Source organism: Mauremys reevesii, unplaced genomic scaffold, assembly GCF_016161935.1.
Source record: "Mauremys reevesii isolate NIE-2019 unplaced genomic scaffold, ASM1616193v1 Contig107, whole genome shotgun sequence".
Lineage (NCBI taxonomy): Eukaryota > Metazoa > Chordata > Testudines > Geoemydidae > Mauremys > Mauremys reevesii.
The window spans coordinates 184,694-203,838 of record NW_024100724.1 but is presented as its reverse complement, the minus strand read 5'-3'; the positions used below and the strand labels follow the sequence as shown (position 1 = coordinate 203,838).

Genomic DNA, 19,145 nt, shown 5'->3' with positions numbered 1-19,145 from the left:
CGCTTTCATCTTGGAATCCGGGGTTAAACGTCACACCCCCAAGGAGAGTCTTTTATACGTCAGTCTCTGTGTCCCAGGACAACACGCCATTGTTCTCAGCCACTTTGGCCCATGCTTACAGGCCCGCTGGATGGTAGGGAGATGGTGGAATTTGTGGGCCCTTCTGTTAGTGGGCCTGCTGGCAGGGTGGGATTCAGCAGCATGGGAACCGGCGGGAGTATAAGGGCCCTTCCATCAATCAAACCCTACCCCTGCCCCTTGGCCCCTAAACCCTGACCCTTGACCCCTTAAGCCCTGACCATCTGTCACTGGAAGTCCCACCCATGGGGGATATTACTTCCGGGGTCGAGGCGGACACATGACCAGAAGCAAGTGTGTCATGTGACCCCTCTAAGAACTCCTCCCACTGCCCTCTACCAATCAGGATGGGCTTTGCCCCTGTAGGCTCGCCCTGAGAGGAGATTTGACCAATCAGGGGTGTTCTGGGGCGGGGTGACCTGTCCAGAAGTGGTTCGTGTGACCTCTCTAAGAACTCCTCCCACTGCCCTCTACCAATCGCAATGGGTTTCAGCGACATAGGAGCACCCCGAGAGCAGGTTTGACCAATCGGGGGTGTTCTGGGTTGGGGTGACCCGCCCAGAAGAGGGTCGTGTGACACCTCCAAGAACTCCTCCCAGCGCCCTCTGCCAGTCAGAGTGCAGCACCATCACCCCATAAGTCCCAGCGCCGGGGCAGAAGAGGCCCTCTTTTACCCAGACCGCGTGCTCTGGAGTTCATGGAGACATGGACTCCTTCACCACCCCCGTGAGAACTCCAGACTTTGTTTTAGCCCCAAGGCCTTTGGACTTGTGTGGGAAAAGCGCTACATCAGCGACAGTTGCGACGAGGGCCCTTTGACTCAGCCGTTGATGGATACGCTGGAACCCGAAACCCAAACCCTCGTGAGGCCCCAATGAGCGTGACCGCCTCTCATTGTCCGCTCCCCTAGAGGAGGAAGGCGAACGCAGCTCGGGGGAGTCACCGGAGGACAAGGTGAATGGAAAAGACATCACTCAGGTAAATGAATGATTAAGAAGTGACGGTTGATGATGGGGTGTAATGGGTTAGGAACCGCGGGGTTGTGTAAATCTAAAAACAAGCAGTGGGGGCTTACACTGCTTCTTTTCTGAAAATCTCTCAACAGCTCGACGATGCCTTTATCAAGGCCTTTGAGAACCAACCACACAAACACAACTCCAGTTCCTCAGCGGCAACCACCACACCAAGCCCTGAGAAAACTGTGTGCGCGAAAATGCCCATATTCACAAACCCGGAGCACGCGCTCTAGGGGTTGTGAATAAACAACCAAGGACTGACAAACCATTCTCCCAACACCATAAGCTCGTCACAGCTTCCCCATAGTCTAGTGTTTGGGAAAAGTATGATGCTTCATTCAGAAAACTGATGAAGATTTGGGGAAAATATGACGCTGGTGGCTGCTATATCCTCAGCGGGTCCAAAAGAAAGGAGGGCTGGAAAGACCCTACTTATAAAGGCCAAAATGCCGTTAGCCTTCTTGGCAACAAGGGCACACTGCTGACTCCTATCCAGCTTCTCGTCCACCGTAACCCCTAGGTCCTTTTCTGCAGAACTGCTGCCCAGCCATTCGGTCCCTAGTCTGTAACAGTGCATGGGATTCTTCCGTCCTAAGTACAGGACTCTGCACTTGTCCTTGTTGAACCTCGTCAGGTTTCTTTTGACCCAGTCCTCTAAGATCCTCCAGTGTATCTACCACTCCTAGTTTAGTGTCCTCTGCAAACTTGCTGAGGGTGCAGTCCACGCCGTCCTCCAGATCATTAATGAAGGTATTGAACAAAACCGGCCCCAGGACCGACCCTTGGGGCACTCCGCTTGTAACCGGCTGCCAACTAGACATGGAGCACAGGGAGGATGGACGAGAACACCACTTGCGCCTCAAACTCCTTTATCCTTCTTCCCAGAGCCACGTAGTCTGCAGTGATCTGCTGAAGGTCATTCTTGGCAGTATCATTGGTGCCCAAGTGGAGAAGCAGGAAGGGGTAGCGTCTGAGGGCTTGATGAGTCTCGGCAGTCTCTCCGTCACATTGTGAATCCTAGCCCCTGGCAAGCAGCAGACCTCTCGGTTTTCTCGGTCGGGGCGGCAGATAGATGACTCAGTCCCCCTGAGGAGGTTGTCCCCAACCACCACCACCACCCTTCTCCTTCTCTTGGGAGCGGTGGTCGTGGAACCCCCATCCCTAGGACGGTGCATCTCGTGCCTTCCAATTGGTGGAGTCTCCTTCTGCTCCCTTCTCTCAGATGTATCATTGTGATGGTGCTGCCCATGGGAGCCAGCTGAGGTCACTCAATCTGGGTGAACTGGAAGCCAAACTGGGCAGACAAACCCCAAATGCTGGTGGCTATTCAAATACTTAGATTTACCAACCAGCACAAAACAGCTTCTGTAGCACCTCACTGGTTACTCAGAAGTCCAAACCACGCAGTTCCCTTAAAGTGCCCAGCCTTAGGCCTCCATCCAGACACACCTGTCAGATATGCTGATGATTCCTGAAAAACTTATCTCATCATATAAAAGAAAAGGTTCTTCCAATCCCAAAGGATCAGCCACACACCCAGGTCCAATTATAACTTAGATCTTACCCAAAATACACGCTACAGGCAATTCTTATTAACTAAGCTAAAATTTATTTAAAAAGAAAAACGAGAAAGAGTGTTGGTTAAAAGATCAAGACACATACAGACTTGAATTCAACTCTTGAGGTTCAGACACAGCAGAGATGAGCTTGTAGTTGCCAAAAGTCCTTTTAGAAATAGTCCATAGGTTATAGTCCAATTTCCATATTCAGGGTGACTCCAGTCAGTGACTGGGGATCTCAATCCTTGTGCCTTAAGGTTTCCCCCTCTTGAAACCCAAAGCAGATCTGAGATGAAGCAGGATTGTGTCCCAGGGTTTTATTCATTTCCAGCAGCCTTTCAGCCTGAGAAAACAATGGGCTTAACTCTCCTTCTCCCAAACAGCCTGGCAATTAGCACAGAGTAATTTATCCATTAAACAGTTCAGATACAGGTGACCACAACCTTCAAAGAGACACATAGACTGCCTTTTTATAGCAGTCGGGCCCACTCAAGTCCCACCTGGAACAAAGCCCTCTCAATTCACACTGTTCAAACAAACAATCAAGCACACGGTCCAACTGACAAACCCTAAACGCCAAATGGCTAAACTGGTTTTAAATTCTCTGTGGGGTAAATTTGGCCAAAGAACAAACCTACCCAACAGCTGCATGGTGAGAGACCCTGATGAACGCTTTCAGTACCTGAAAATGGGTACGAAGTGGGTATTCACCCACGAAAGCTCATGCTCCAATACGTCTGTTAGTCTATCAGGTGCCACAGGACTCTTTGCTGCTTTTACAGATCCAGACTAACACGGCTGCCCCTCTGATACTCTTTCAGTACCTGTTTTCCCCCAGTTACGAGGTTTCATCCTGCGAGTTTATCGACGATGAAACCGCGTGTGTGTCTTGGAAGCTCACAAAAGACCAGTGCTCTGTCTCTGGCAATACCAACGTCTTCATAGCCTGTTTCACCACCGCTTATGCCCGCTTAGAACTATACAACCTCCTAGACAGGTTGCAAGAGCGGTGCCTGTACCACGACACTGACTCGTGATATTTGTGAAAAGGGAGGGTGACTGGAATCCCCCTCTGGGGCATTATTTAGGGGACCTCACAAGCGATTATTTTTATTAAAAAAATAATAATCTGTGTCCTTTTTTCTGAATTGGTCATTTTTATTTTTTAAAAACCAACCCCAAACATCAATTGTCTTTAATCCCCTCACCTGGGGGGCTTTATTGGGTAATAGGGCTATGAAAATCATTGCAAAATACACGGCTGGGCTTGTTGAAGCACGTGTTGAGCAAGGCTAGGCATGCCCAAGGAATAGCTCATTGGTAAACGTCTGTTCATAACCTTTTGAAAAGCTCCTTTGGTTTTAAATAGTCTCACATGGTCGCCTTTTCTAAAAGAGGCAACAACCGGTTTTATTTTAAAACCATCTCTGTAAACCGTTTTCCATACCTTCAGAGAATTTGAAGGGCTAACATCAGCGGGTCTGGTACGTAGAGTTCTGTGAAAACTCTGGTTGTAACTCTTTAGAAACTCAGGTAACACGTCAATGTAGCAAAAGGTGATATGGGCTGTAAAATATCTCCACATCCTCCTACAACCCCTGCTTTGACTTCCTTATTAGTAACACACTGGTGAACTCCATGCCGCTTTAACAATCTGCTTAAAGGTTTGTTTAAAAAGTCTTTCCCCCGATCGGTTTGTAATTTTTGAGGCATGCGACCTTTGCTGAAAATAGCTGTAAAGGCCTTGGATACCTCACCACGCGTCTGGTCTTTTAGGCCTGAGGCCCAGGCAGATTTGGATAGAATGTCTATCACCGTTAAGATGGACTTAAAACCGATGTTGCATTTGGAGAACCGATGCATCTTCACCGAATCTGCCTGCCATTGCGCATCCACATCTGACCCAATGGTCTTGTTTCTTTTAAAACGTATTCGAGCCGGTATGTGTAAAGTGTAAGCGTTTTACGAGGCTTTTTGGCCACTTGAAAAAGAAGGGTCACCCGCCGAAGCTCCCAACTTCCCCGGGGGTGTAATATATTTTCTTTAACAGAGCTGCTGATGTAGACATGACTGTTACTGGGACCGTCTTTTACTAACACAAATCTGTAAGTTCTCAAAGGCCTCTAGAGAGACATCGAGCTGTTGAGAGATTTTCAGAAAAAGAAGCAGTGTAAGCCCCCCACTGCTTGTTTTTAGATTTACACAACCCCACAGTTCCTAACCCATTACACCCCATCATCAACCATCACTTCTTATTTATTCATTTACCTGAGCGACATCTTTTCCGTTCACCTTGTCCTCCAGTGACTCCCCCGAGCTGCGTTCGCCTTCCCCCTCTAGGGGAGCGGACAATGAGAGGCGGTCACGCTCATTGGGGTGCCTCACGAGGGTCTGGGTTTTGGGTTCCGGCGTATCCATCAATGGCTGAGTCAAAGGGCCCTCGTCGCAACTCTCGCTGATGTAGCGCTTTCCCCACACAAGTCCAAAGGCCTCGGGGCTAAAAGAAAGTCTGGAGTTCTCACGGGGGTGGTGAAGGAGTCCATGTCTCCATGATCTCCAGAGCATGCGTTCTGGGTAAAAGAGGACCTCTTCTGCCCCGGTGCTGGGACTTATGGGGTGATGGTGCTGCACTCTGATTGCAGAGGGCACTGGGAGGAGTTCTTAGAGGGGTCACAGGACCCGCTCCTGGAGGGTCACCCCACCCTGGAACACCCCCGATTGGTCAAACCTGCTCTCAGGGCTGTCCTGTGCAGCCAAAACCCATCGCGATCGGTAGAGGGCAGTGGGAGGAGTTCTTAGAGGGGTCACACGAACCACTTCTGGATGGGTCACCCCGACCCGGAACACCCCCTGATTGGTCAAATCTCCTCTCGGGGCGGGTCTACGGGGGCGAAACCCATCCTGATTGGTAGAGGGCAGTGGGAGGAGTTCTTAGAGCGGTCATATGACACACTTTGCTTCCGGTCATGTGTCCGCCATGGGTGGGACTTCCAGTGACAGGTGGTTGGGGCTTACGGGGTCAAGGAGCAGGGTTTGAGGGGTTAAGGGGAGGGGTTAGTGTTTTATTGATGGTCGGGCCCTTATACTACTACCAGACACCCTTGGAGGCCCTTGCCTTCCCAAGGGGTGGCTTTGTAAATTTAGCATCAGGTGTTCTTGAATGAGAGTCCTTGGACATTTGGGACTTGACTTCGTTTTGAAGCTTAGTGCACGTTTTCTTGAGGCACATTAGCATCCGTTTGAGAATTGGAACTTTGCTCCTTGAAGGGGATGGTGTCCTAGCTCTAGAGGCCTTTGGTGACTTTGGGGGAGAACCGTCAGGACTCCCAATTGTTTTCTCCCCAGCTTGCAAAAGCCCTGTTGTACTTGTAGCAATGGACACCATCTTTGGTTGCTTACTGGGAGCCGTTTTCCCCATTCCATCCTGCGTCTTTCTCCTGTCTGCTGGAAGGAGCCACACCACTGGCATCTTTTTGTGGTTGGATGATGCTGAAGAGTCTCCTGGAGTCCATCGCTGTGGGATTCCATGGGATCTTCCGGGCAAGTCAGCACCTGCAGAGCCAGCTGGTCTCTTCCGTCGAAGCTCACTGCACTTCTTGCAGACTCTAATTGGCAGCTGATCCCTGAAGAGCTTTGAATTCACAGTTCCATCGAGCCCATGTGGATCCATGGTGGCTCGAAGACCATGCAGCTCAGCAGATGTCTCCTCCTGAGTTTTCTTACCATTCATCTTTCCTGGATATGCCTTGCGGCACTGCTGGCAGACTGAGACCTGGACCGCCAAGGGGCGGGAGCTGCTCATCATTTCCATCAGGTGCTTCAGCTGCAGGTCGTGTGCAGCCTGCCCAGCAATGAGAGAGTCAAGGGTGGATCTTGTTAGCTGCTCAGAGCCTGGGGCCTCTGGGGCAACCTGGTGGCTTTGGGTCCTGGGATGATCTGCCCTGCCCTCACCTGCCTGTGCCCCTGGCCCCAGGCAGGAGCCTTCTCCCAAGAGAACCTTCCGCTCCATGTGCAGCTCCAGCTTCTCTTCAGTCCCTTTGGTGCCGCTCACACTGGTAAGGGGCTTTCTCAACTCGCTCCTATAGAGGTGGAGTGTGGCTGTGAGCGTCTTCTCTGCTATTGCCGTCTCTCTCACGAGGGGAGCATCTCTGTGCGACTCTCTCACCATCTTTGGGAACGCCTCCATTTGGATCTCTGAGCATTTCTGAGCAATGTGATCCTGCAGCTTGACCACCACCGTGGGCACAGGCCTGGCCAGGATGGCATCAGGGGATGCCATGATCCTGTGGGCCTTTTGAGGCAGGGGTCCAGAGGGGCAGACACATGACTCCTGGATCGCCTGTGCACGCTGAGGGCTGGTGTTGGATGTGAGGGGCTCCGGGACCTTTGCTGGAAATCCACATTTGGGCCGATCTGTGTCTAATATCAATTGCTGCTTGGTGTCCCGCTCACCCAGCAATGGCTCCCCCGGGATGGGGGTTTGTGGAGCTGGAGGCAGAAGAGCTGTGTGGGGTTTCTGGGGGGTGAGGGGTAAGCCCTGCTCATGCTGGAGTCTCTTTGTCTGCACGTGACAGTCCAGTTCCTCCAGGACTTCACAGCTTAGGAAAGGGACCCTGCTCATGTTGAACTTCACCCTGGGGTCTCTGTCCAGTGGGCACAGAGCAGGGACGTTAGGGATCATCTTGGCCAGCGACTCTGTGTATGGGGTAGGAGCCCCCAGTTGACTCTGCAGATGTTTCTGGCGGATGTTGAAGTCTAAGCCACGGACTGACGTCTGGTCCAGACCCATGGTCTGCTCTCGCCGGACTCGTCTGCTGTGGGCAGGAGGCCTGGGGAGAGGCTGGGCTTGGATGGGATGAGCGGATCCTTCCCAGCCCCCGACAGGCATGATCTCCCCCATGTGGCGGAGGGGCTCTGAGTGAATCATGGCGGCTTCTCTCAGGGAAAAGGAGCTGGGACTCCGGAGGGCAGAGGTGGTGGATTCCCTAGAGGAGTAGGAGAACTGGCTCGTGGCAGATGTCGACACACTCGGCCTGTGGGAGAGAGCAGACAGGGACAGATGGGACATGGCCCTGCTGAGCCAAGGCAGGGCTCGGGCACAGCCTTCCAGCAGTAGTGCAGTGGGGCAGTGCCTAGGCATGCATTGCACACCACATCCCAACACAAGGACATCAGCTGGGTAACGAAGGACCGAGAGGGGGAGCCGGCACTCATTATATCTAGAACGCTAACCCCTTCGTCACACGCACATGTGCAGCACCTAGCACAATGGGGCCTTGAGCATGATCGGGGACCTACTGCTATTTTAAGAGAAAGATTAGCTACCAACAACTGGTTTGGGGGAGGAAGATGGGAGCATGTGGGTGTAACCCTCGCCAGAGGGTGTTGTGAAGGCCAAGCCTATAAACTCTAAAAGGAACTAGATAAATTCATCAATGGTTATTAGCTAGGAGGGGCTGCCCTTCCCCTGCCGCAGCCCCTGTCTGGTGCCAGCTTCCTGGCTTATAGGCCCTGCCTAGTCCTGCCCAGCTGAGCCTGCTTGGAATCAGTTCCCTGCTCCCCGGCTCTTCCTGCAGCTGCACCCTGGGGAGTTCATGGGCCTGCCTGGCCACCTGAGCCCCTTCCAGTGCTGTGTGGGGTGGACACCCCCCCAGGGTGTCATTGCATTGCTGTTTCTTTCAAACGGGGCAGCGGCACGGGCAGGGTCTAGACAGTCGCCTGCTGGCAGCTATTGCTGTACAGAAGGATTTGATCCTACTCACAACCCCACCGTGCAGTCTCTGCATTTCATTTCTGATCATCCCCCACCTCACTGTCACTGGTCTCTCACCTTGGAAGCTAAAGCCTCGTAGTGGTTTTTTCCCTGTTACTTTAGGATCCTGGAGTGTCTGGTTTTCCCTGCTCCCTCCTGTCTACATTCACTCTCCCCTCCCCCCCAGCCCCCAGTCTGGTGCCCCCCGCTCAGTTCCCTTACGGTATCAGAACTTCCTCCAGGTGTCTGGCCATGCACTGTACCCTCCTCTCAACCAGCCTGAGGCGCTGAGCCAAGCGGAGCTTCTCCGGGGGCACAGGGCAGCTGTGGAACAGAGAGAGCAGATAGCTGAGTGCAGGCCCTGCCCTCAGGCCCTCTTTTACCCAGAGGGGCGGCACCGAAAGGCTCCCTGTCCCCTTCTCCACTGAGGCAGCCTCCTCCCCTGCAATACCCGGGCCTTGGATGTTCTGGGCTGGGGTTAGCTGGATTGTGAGGTAAGCCCTGTCTAGTGCTGAGGAGGTGAGCGTCTATCCTGCTGGCAGCATGTGCCTTCCACAGAAGCCAATCCACATATAGGATAACAGCCTACTATAGCTGCCAACTAATGCAGCTGCTTCTTCAGCTCTAAGGGGTGCTTTATGCTTCAGAGGTGAAGGTCCAGGGTTCAAATCCTGCTGGGAACCCATGATGTGACGGAGAGACTGCCGAGAGTCATCAAGCCCTCGGATCGCTACCCCTTCCTGCTTCTCCACGTGGGCACCAATGATACTGCCAAGAATGACCTTGAGCAGATCACTGCAGACTACGTGGCTCTGGGAAGAAGGATAAAGGAGTTTGAGGCGCAAGTGGTGTTCTCGTCCATTCTCCCTGTGGCAGGAAAAGGCCAGGGTAGAGACCGTGGAATCGTGGAAATCAACGATTGGCTACGCAGATGGTGTCGGAGAGAAGGGTTTGGATTCTTTGACAATGGGATGGTCTTCCAAGAAGAAGGAGTGCTAGGCAGAGACGGGCTCCACCTCACGAAGAGAGGGAAGAGCATCTTTGCAAGCAGGCCGGCTACCCTAGTGAGGAGGGCTTTAAACTAGGTTCACCGGGGGAAGGAGACCAAAGCCCCGAGCTAAGTGGGGAAGTGGGATATCGGGAGAAAGCACAAGTAGGTGAGTGCAAGAGGGGAGGGCTCCTGCCCCATACTGGGACACCAGGACGATCAGTGAGTTATCTTACATGCCTATACACAAATGCAAGAAGCCTGGGAAACAAGCAGGGAGAACTAGAAGTCCTGGCACAGTCAAGGAATTATGATGTAATTGGAATAACAGAGACTTGGTGGGATAACTCACATGACTGGAGTACTGTCATGGATGGATATAAACTGTTCAGGAAGGACAGGCAGGGCAGAAAAGGTGGGGGAGTTGTGTTGTATGTAAGAGAGCAGTATGACTGCTCAGAGCTCCGTTATGAAACTGCAGAAAAACCTGAGAGTCTCTGGATTAAATTTAGAAGTATGAACAACAAGGGTAATGTCATGGTGGGAGTCTGCTACAGACCACCAGACCAGGGGGATGAGGTGGACGAGGCTTTCTTCCAGCAACTAACAGAAGTTGCTAGATCACAGGCCCTGGTTCTCATGGGTGACTTTAATCACCCCGATATCTGCTGGGAGAGCAATACAGCAGTGCACAGGCAATCCAGGAAGTTTCTGGAAAGTGTAGGGGACAATTTCCTGGTGCAAGTGCTGGAGGAACCAACTAGGGAAAAAGCTCTTCTTGGCCTGCTGCTCACAAACAGGGAAGAAATAGTAGAGGAAGCAATAGTGGATGGGAACCTGGGAGGCAGTGACCATGAGATGGTCGAGTTCAGGATCCTGACACAAGGAAAAAAGGAAAGCAGTAGAACAGAGACCCTGGACTTCAGAAAAGCAGACTTTGACTCCCGCAGGGAACTGATGGGCAAGGTCCCCTGGGAGAATAACATGACGGGGAAAGGAGTCCAGGAAAGCTGGCTGTATTTCAAAGAAACCTTATTGAGGTTGCAGGAACAAACCATCCCGATGTGTAGGAAGAAAAGTAAATATGGCAGGCGACCAGCTTGGCTTAACAGTGAAATCCTTGCTCGTCTTAAACACAAAAAAACAGCTTACAAGAAGTGGAAGATTGGACAAATAACCAGGGAGGAGTATAAACGTATTGCTCAGGCATGCAGGAGTGAAATTAGGAAGGCCAAATCACACTTGGAGTTGCAGCTAGCCGGAGATGTTAGGAGTAACAAGAAGGGTTTCTTCAGGTATGTTAGCAACAGGAAGAAAGTCAAGGAAAGTGTGGGCCCCTTGCTGAATGAGGGAGGGAACCTAGTGACGGAGGATGTGGAGAAAGCTTGTGTACTCAATGCTTTTTTGCCTCTGTCTTCACAGACAAGGTCAGCTCCCAGACAGCTGCACTCTGCAGCACGGTATGGGGAGGAGGTGACCAGCTCCCTGTGGAGAAAGAAGTAGTTCGGGACTATTTAGAAAAGCTGGACGAGCACAAGTCCATGGGGCCGGATGCGCTGCATCCGAGGGTGCTAAAGGAGTTGGCCGGTGAGATTGCGGAGCCATTGGCCATTATCTTTGAAAAATCATGGCGATCGGGGGAGGTCCCGGATGACTGGAAAAAAGCTAATGTAGTGCCCATCTTTAAAAAAGGGAAGAAGGAAGATCCAGGGAACTACAGGCCAGTCAGTCTCACCTCAGTCCCTGGAAAAATCATGGAACAGGTCCTCAAGGAATCAATCCTGAACCACTTAAAGGAGGGGAAAGTGATCAGGAACAGTCAGCATGGATTCACCAAGGGCAAGTCATGCCTGACTAACCTAATTGCCTTCTATGATGAGATAACCGGCTCTGTGGATGAGGGGAAAGCAGTGGATGTGCTATTTCTGGACTTTAGCAAAGCTTTTGATACAGTCTCCCACAGTATTCTTGCCAGCAAGTTAAAGAAGTCTGGGCTGGATGAATGGACGGTAAGGTGGATAGAAAACTGGCTAGATGGTCGGGCTCAACGGGTAGTGATCAATGGTTTCATGTCTAGTTGGCAGCCGGTATCAAGTGGAGTGCCCCAAGGGTCGGTGCTGGGGCCGGTTTTATTCAATATCTTCATTAACGATCTGGAGGATGGTGTGGACTGCACCCTTAGCAAGTTTGCAGATGACACTAAACTGGGAGGAGTAGTTGATACGCTGGAGGGTAGGGATAGGATACAGAGGGACCTAGACAAATTAGAGGATTGGGCCAAAAGAAATATGATGAGGTTCAACAAGGACAAGTGCAGAGTCCTGCACTTAGGACAGAAGAATCCCATGCACTGTTACAGACTAGGGACCGAATGGCTGGGCAGCAGTTCTGCAGAAAAGGACCTAGGGGTTACGGTGGACGAAAAGCTGAATATGAGTCAACAGTGTGCCCTTGTTGCCAAGAAGGCTAATGGCATTTTGGGCTGTATAAGTAGGGGCATTTCCAGCAGATCGAGGGATGTGATCGTTCCCCTCTACTCAGCACTGTTGAGGCCTCATCTGGAGTACTGTGTCCAGTTTTGGGCCCCACACTACAAGAAGGATGTGGCTAAATTGGAGAGAGTCCAGCGGAGGGCAACAAAAATGATTAGGGGGCTGGAGCACATGACTTATGAGGAGAGGCTGAGGGACCTGGGATTGTTTAGCCTGCAGAAGAGAAGAATGAGGGGGGATTTGATAGCTGCTTTCAACTACCTGAAAGGGGGTTCCAAAGAGGATGGATCTAGACTGTTCTCAGTGGTGGCAGATGGCAGAACAAGGAGCAATGGTCTCAAGTTGCAGAGGGGGAGGTTTAGGTTGGACATTAGGAAAAACTTTTTCACTAGTAGGGTGGTGAAGCACTGGAATGGGTTCCCTAGGGAGGTGGTGGAATCTCCTTCCTTAGAGGTTTTCAAGGTCAGGCTTGACAAAGCCCTGGCTGGGATGATTTAGTTGGGTTTGGTCCTGCTTTGAGCAGGGGGTTGGACTAGATACCTCCTGAGGTCCCTTCCAACCCTGAGATTCTATGATTCTATGATTCTATGGAGGAGGGGCCATTACACAAGTGCTGCTGGATCCCTTTCACCCTACTCACCGTACCAGAAAGGCCAGCCTTCCTCCTGACTTCTCCACCTCACCTCCCTGGGGTGCACGGGGCTGCTCCCAGAAAACATTTTCTCCCCCTCTTGGGAGGGGAGGATGGTCCGGTCCGGTCCGGTCGACACAATCTACCACCCTTCCCCCCCCAGGTTAAATGAGCCGCATGATGCTTGAGGAAGGGAATGACCCCTGTACGAGGCGTGGGGGTGGATTAGAGATGGCAACTTCTGCGGGGTGGGAATGAATTGCAGGAGTCTCAGGAGAAGAGTTGCTTGCCTGGTACCTAGGTCGGGGCAGGGGAGGGATTACTCGGGCTGATGCCCCTGGGTGGGGCTGAATTGCATGACGCGAGAGGAGGGGACTGACCCACTGCAGGTTCATGGAGGGGGGCACTGCTTACCATGTCTCTGGGGATGCACCAGCCTCCAGCTCTTCCTCACAGCGTCCAAAAGCTGCCAGAAGTGAGACATAAAGGAGACACTGAGCTGCTTGGGTCCCCTCTGCTTCCAAGCAGCCTATTGCCCAGAGTTCAGGGGCAGCCTGTGAACGGAGCCCCAGCCAGTGCCTCTGCACGGCTCTGGGCACGACTGAGCCTTCGCAGGAAGGGGGGAGGCAGGTGGGGGAACAGACCCTATTTCTCTGCTTTGCGTGGGGCCTGAGTCTGCCACCGCAGCTGTGGGGTCAGGGGCTGCTTACCTTTCGGTTTCTGCTTTTTGGCTCTGTGTCTCCTCTTCTTCGGAGAAGCCTGCCACACACAGCGAAAGCAGCAGGGTTAGAAGAGAACTCCTCAATAAACCTGGGAGGACACTGAGCCAGAGGGGATTGCCATGTGGGGCCAGGGGGAAGTGTTTCCTTGTGGGAGAGTGTTGCACTATGAGGCCTCATGGGTCGGCATTGTGCTTTCCTGTGATGCAGCCAATATAGGGCACACAGCACAACCCATAACAGGGCTCACTGGAATAATCCAGGGCTTGGAGAAACAGCGATTGCTGGTACCCGGAGCCTGCAGAGTTTATAAGCATTGAAGGAGAGAGCCTGCAAAGTTCTCTCTCCTGCAGAGCTTATAAAACTCCGCAGGTTTTAGGATTGCAGGATCTGCAACTAACCCCAGACACCGTGCACGGAATTCAGAGACTGGGGGAGAAATCCGACCTCTGGACAACAGCGTTTCCTAGATACATATTTCGGGAATGCATGATATTGGGGTTTTATCTGCATGCATTTGGGATGGCCATGCTCCTCCTGAGTGGTGAAGCCAGGAATGGGTTATGCAAATCCTCCCAAACAAGTGCTGATATAACCCCTATATCATCCTGAAACGGCAGCTGTTTTACAAAAACCAAAATTCTTTATTGATTGAATCCCATAGCAGTTTGTCCATTATTTCAGGCTAACTGGCCTATAAGAAGCCGGGTTAACCTCCCGTAGCTTTTGGAATATTGAAAAAACAGGAATCTTTTTATAGATACTGGAGCAGCAATTAGTATTCTCCATGTCGAGGATCCTAGATCCTCTCCTCTATTATCAGGATGTACCAAGACCCTTGCAACTTTTGCAAGTAATCAGGTTGTTACCACACTTTCTACACCCCTTGAAGTACAAATAGGTCACCTAAGAAAGAATCATACCTTTGCATTGATGAAATTAGCAGACCCAAAGAATTGTCTATTGGGAACTGAGTTCTTATACAAACAGGGATGTGTTCTTGATTTGTATAACCAATTATTGTGTCTTTCAGTAGAACAGACAAAGGATGACTCTCCAGTAGTCATACCTGCGTGTGGCATGGTCTCTCCAGTGGAGGACTCTGAACCTGAGGAGTATGATTTAAACAAAATAGTGGCTAAACATGCAGACCAACCTGAGTTACAGGCATTACTTTACAAGCATGCAGATGCTTTTGCTAAACACAAACATGATTGTGGATGCATGGCCGTCACTATTGTTGTAGAAGGAGGAGAAATTTCAGCCCCAAAACAGTAGCCTTACCCAGAACAAGCAAATCCGTACATAGAAAAGACTATCAAGGCTTTGCTGACACAGGGAGTACTACGTAAATGTACTTCCACTGCAAATTCACCTATTTGGCCTGTCAAGAAACCTGATGGTTCGTGGCGTCTCACAATAGATTACAGACGCCTAAACCAGGTCACACCAACTTGTGCCCCCACAGTGGCCAAAATGCCAGATCTAATCAAATCCTTTGATCCAGAGGCTGTATGGTTTACTGTATTAGACACCAGTAACAGCTTTTGGACATTGCCATTGGCACACATTTCACAGTACCGCTTTGCATTTAGTTTTCAGGGAGTGCAATATTTTTGATAAATATCTTTTTGATAAATTTAAGTATGTAATAGGCTTTATAGATTTCTAGATTTGCACTAGCTGAAATGCAGGTCAGACATCCAGGTCAGACATCCTGTGTGATGCTGAAGGCAACCTTTGGGGACCCTTACTCAGAAAAGTAATAATAAGACAAATACCTACGTAAATGTCTGGAGACCTTTAGCTGAGCCAATAGCAGTAAAGGGTGGAAAATGGGGATTTTTGCCCACAAATCTAACAAGTACACCACAAATGCATACATCTCTGTCACTCATACGCACACATATATTAGCCTATGAGGCAGGTGTACCCTAACATTTCCGTGGGGGAAAGACGAAATTTGGGCATAGGAGGAAGGATTTCCGAATAATGCTCTATAAAAGGTGAAACAAATCACCATTAGGCAGGCGATACACCCATCTATCTGTTCCTGTCTATCCATCGCCTCACCCCTATCTACGTATCGGTGCTACCCATATACAAGGCTGTTAACTATTGATAGGCCGTGGTATTATTTCTTTTCAAAGCTGAAAGTATAAAGGAATCTAGTTTCTGCTTTACCTTTTAAAAAGCACCTAGTTTATATAGGGTTAAACTCAGACCCATATTAACCAACTTCCTTTATCATAAGTGTGAACAACACCCAAAGTGCTACTGCACAGAGTGAGTTTCTAACAGTGTATTATCATCAATCTCTCTCTTAAAGAACTGTGATAGTTTGTAACTCTGTAATCTCGACCTGTTTTAACATTTTTACATTTCCTTATTGTTTCATTGATTTTAATAAAAGGTCTTGATGACTATTTCTGTCTCAGTGTAAGTGCCTGTCATATACCCCGAAGCTCCTTGTGTAAACTCTGTGAAGCCTGATTCAGGACGAACTTTATCTTCTGATCACACACATTGGCGAGCCATACCCATATTATTAATATCGATTAATTATTATTAATATTACTAATTAATTAGAAAATTAATTATCAAGTCAAATTAAATTAAGTGGCTAAATTCCACCGACCCCACTAACCCACCCCAAATCAGGCTACAGGCTGCACAACATGCCTCAAGTGGCACATGACCAGGATTCATCAAGGAATTTGGTCTGTTGCTTGGATCCTTAGCGTCCCTGGCCCAGCCTGGGTACCGGGTCAGGGAGTGCGATGGGAACACTGATCCCCGAGGCTGCCGAGATGCCATTTGTCAAAGGAATGGAAGTACTCTAAGTCCTAAGAGTACCGAGCACCCTGAGTTCAGAGCGCATCACTCTGCTCAGCTCTGGGTCCTTTCTGTAGGACAAGTTTTCTCAACCCAGGCCCAGACTGAGTGTGCTTCTTTCGGTGAGCAAGGACTTCTCCCGTGGCTCAAAAGCTTCCTTTGAAGAGCTTCTTACCCAGACCCAGCTGTCATCAGGGCCCATCCCTTTGGGGTGTGGAAGCTACTTTTCCTGCATTCCAAAGCACTTTCACCTCCCCTTACGAGGGCAGTGGGGAAGGGTGGGGCACCCTGCCATGAGGTGAAATAGGAGGGTCCAAAATGATGAAAGGCCTGGGAAGGCTCCTGTATCCAGAGAGAGATTGAAAAGACTGGGACTATTTCAAGAGGGAACATGCTAGAGGTGTAAAATCAGTCATAGATTCATAGCATTTAAGGCTAGACGCAATCATCACATCATCTAGTCTGACCTCCTGTATAACACAGGCCAGAAAATGTCATCCTGTATTGAGTCCAATAACTTGTGTTTGACTAAATGAATGCTTTAGAGAAGGCAGTCCCTATTCACCCTAGAGTACTGCAGGAACTCGCATATGAAATTGCAGAACTACTAATTGTGGTATTTAACCTATTGCTTAAATCAGCCTCTGTATCAGATGTCTGAAGGGTAGCTAATGTAATGCTGATTTTTCAAAAAGGTTCCAGAGGCAATCCTTGCAATTACAGGCCAGTGAGCCTAATTTCAGTACCAGGCAAATTAGTTGAAACTATAGTAAAGAACAGAAGGATCAGATACATCGATGAACACGATTTGTTGGGGAAGAGTCAACATGGCTTTTGAAAAGGGAAATCGTGCCTCACCAATCTACTAGAATTCTTGGAGGGGGTTGTGACGGGTTGGACCCCCATTCCAGGGTGCCACCTGATGTACTGGGGTCCCACTGAGCCCATCTGTTCCACCAGCCTGGGCTCCCTCACCCTGTCCTGCTGCACACACACACTGGCAGGGACACACCCAGCTGTAGAATCACACCGAGTCTGCAATCAGCTCTGTTTGACAAGGGCGATCCAGTGGAGATCATGTACCTGAACTTTCAGAAAGCCTTTAACAAGATCCTTCCCCAAAGGTTCTTAAGCAAAATAAGTTGTCGTGGGATAGGAGGGAAGGTCTTCACATGGACCAGTAACTGTTTTAAAGATAGGAAATCAAAGGTAGGAATAAATGGTGAGCTTATGAAGAGAGATAAATAGCAAGGTCTTCCAAGGATCTGTACTGGGACCAGAGTTGTTCAACGTATGCATAAATGATCTAGAAAAGGGGGGAAACAGTGAAGTGGCCAGATTTGCAGATGATACAAAACTAAAGATCGTGAAATCCAAAGCTGAATAGGCCCTCCTTGTTCCCAGATGTATAACTCTGTGTTGGGCTGTGTGAAACGCATTTTGTTTGAATGGGCCCCATTTGCCAAACCAACTCTCTGGAACTCTCTGTATGACTGCCCTGTCCTCGTCGTTATTTACCATTCTGCCAATCTTTGTGTCATCAGCACATTTTTATCAGCAGCAATTTTGTATTTACTTCCAAGTCATTGAAAAAATGTTGAATAGCCTCAAACCTAGTACTGATCCCTGCAGAGCCCCATTAGAAAAACCCACATTCGAGGAGCCCTTTGACAATTACTTTTTAAGATCTGTCAGTTAGCCATTAGCCTGTTCTCAATCCCTTTAACCTGTGTTCCATTGATATTGTAGAGTGCTGATTTTTAATCCAAATGTCCTGCGGTACTTGTGTGCATAAACAGGGGAATCTCAAGTTGGAGGAGAGAGGTTATTTTACCTCTGTCTTTGGCACTGGTGCAACCAGTGCTGGAATCCTGTGTCCAGTTCTGGTGTCTAACATTCAGGAAGGATGTTGATAAATTGCAGAAGGTTCAGAGAAGAGCCATAAGAATGATTAAAGGATTAGAAAACATGCCTTGTAGTGATAGACTTTAGGAGCTCAGTCAATGTCGCTTAAAGAGGTTAAGGGTGGTTTGAGGAAAAGTCTATAAATACCTACCCGGGGAAGAAACAATTACAAATGGGCTCTTCAATCTAGCAGAGAAAGGTCTAACATGGTCCAATGGCTGGAAGTTGAAACTAGACAAATTCAGACTGGAAAGAAGGCGTCCATTTTTAACAGGGGGAGGAATTAACCATTGGAACAATTGACCAAAGTCATGGTGGATTGATTCTCCATCACTGGCAATTTTTAAAATCAAGATTGGACATTTTAATAAAAGGTATGCACTAGGCATGATTGTGGGGAAGTTCTTTGGCCTGCGTTAGACAGGAGGGTCAGACTAGAAGATCCAATGGGCCCATCTTGCCTTGGAATCTATGAAAAACACCTTACACAAGTCTAAGTTTGTCACATCTATGTTTGACATGGCCCATTTTCCATAAAACATTGTTAACCTGCTTTAAATATATTCCGTCCTTTAATTCTTTATTGATTGATTCCCATATCAGTTTGATCCGAGCCTGCTGATTGAAAAATACTTATGTTTGGTTCCTGCATTCAGCTGGCATCAATCCAGCCTTTCCATCTCTCTAGGAGTCTCACTTACCTCAGATCTGACGAGCCTCAGCACAGCATAAAAGACTACAAAGAGCAGACAGAGGAGGAGTGAACTCATTTCCCCGGGCTCAGGCACTAAGACACTCTCAACACAGGCACTCTCAAAACAGCACCAAGTACCCAGGCTACACCTGAGGGCAGGTTGCTGCTCTGGCATCAGGCAGGCGCTGATGTCATCTCTAGGTCACAATGGGGCTGCCCTCCTGCAATCTCCCTCTAGTCTGTGAGGTGTCAATGCTGTACTGAGATCAGGAGATGGGCTGGGGCAGCCGCCCAAGTGGGCTGAGCTCAGAATAAGGCAGGAGAGAGGGCATCAGGTTTCCCAGGAAAACCCTGGGTCTTTTCCGAGCTCTAGGACTCTCCAGCCCTTAGGCAAGGGACATTTTTTCCCTACTTGTGGGAACTCCTAAAACCCCTGTGACTGAGGCAGAATCTCCCAGCCTGAAGTGAGAAGCAGC

At 49.7% G+C, this 19,145-nt stretch overlaps 1 protein-coding gene across 1 annotated transcript; it reads right to left on the bottom strand.

Moving 5' to 3' along the window:
- Nucleotides 1-5,665: 5,665 nt before the first annotated feature.
- On the bottom strand, nucleotides 5,666-18,861 carry LOC120392642. The gene is made up of 5 exons (XM_039517403.1): nucleotides 18,677-18,861; nucleotides 13,227-13,275; nucleotides 12,931-12,982; nucleotides 8,628-8,729; nucleotides 5,666-7,686 (listed from the first exon to the last, which is right to left on the bottom strand). The coding sequence occupies exons 1-5, from the start codon at nucleotides 18,842-18,844 to the stop codon at nucleotides 5,742-5,744; spliced, it is 2,316 nt and encodes a 771-aa protein (XP_039373337.1). The 5' UTR covers nucleotides 18,845-18,861; the 3' UTR covers nucleotides 5,666-5,741.
- Nucleotides 18,862-19,145: the final 284 nt, after the last annotated feature.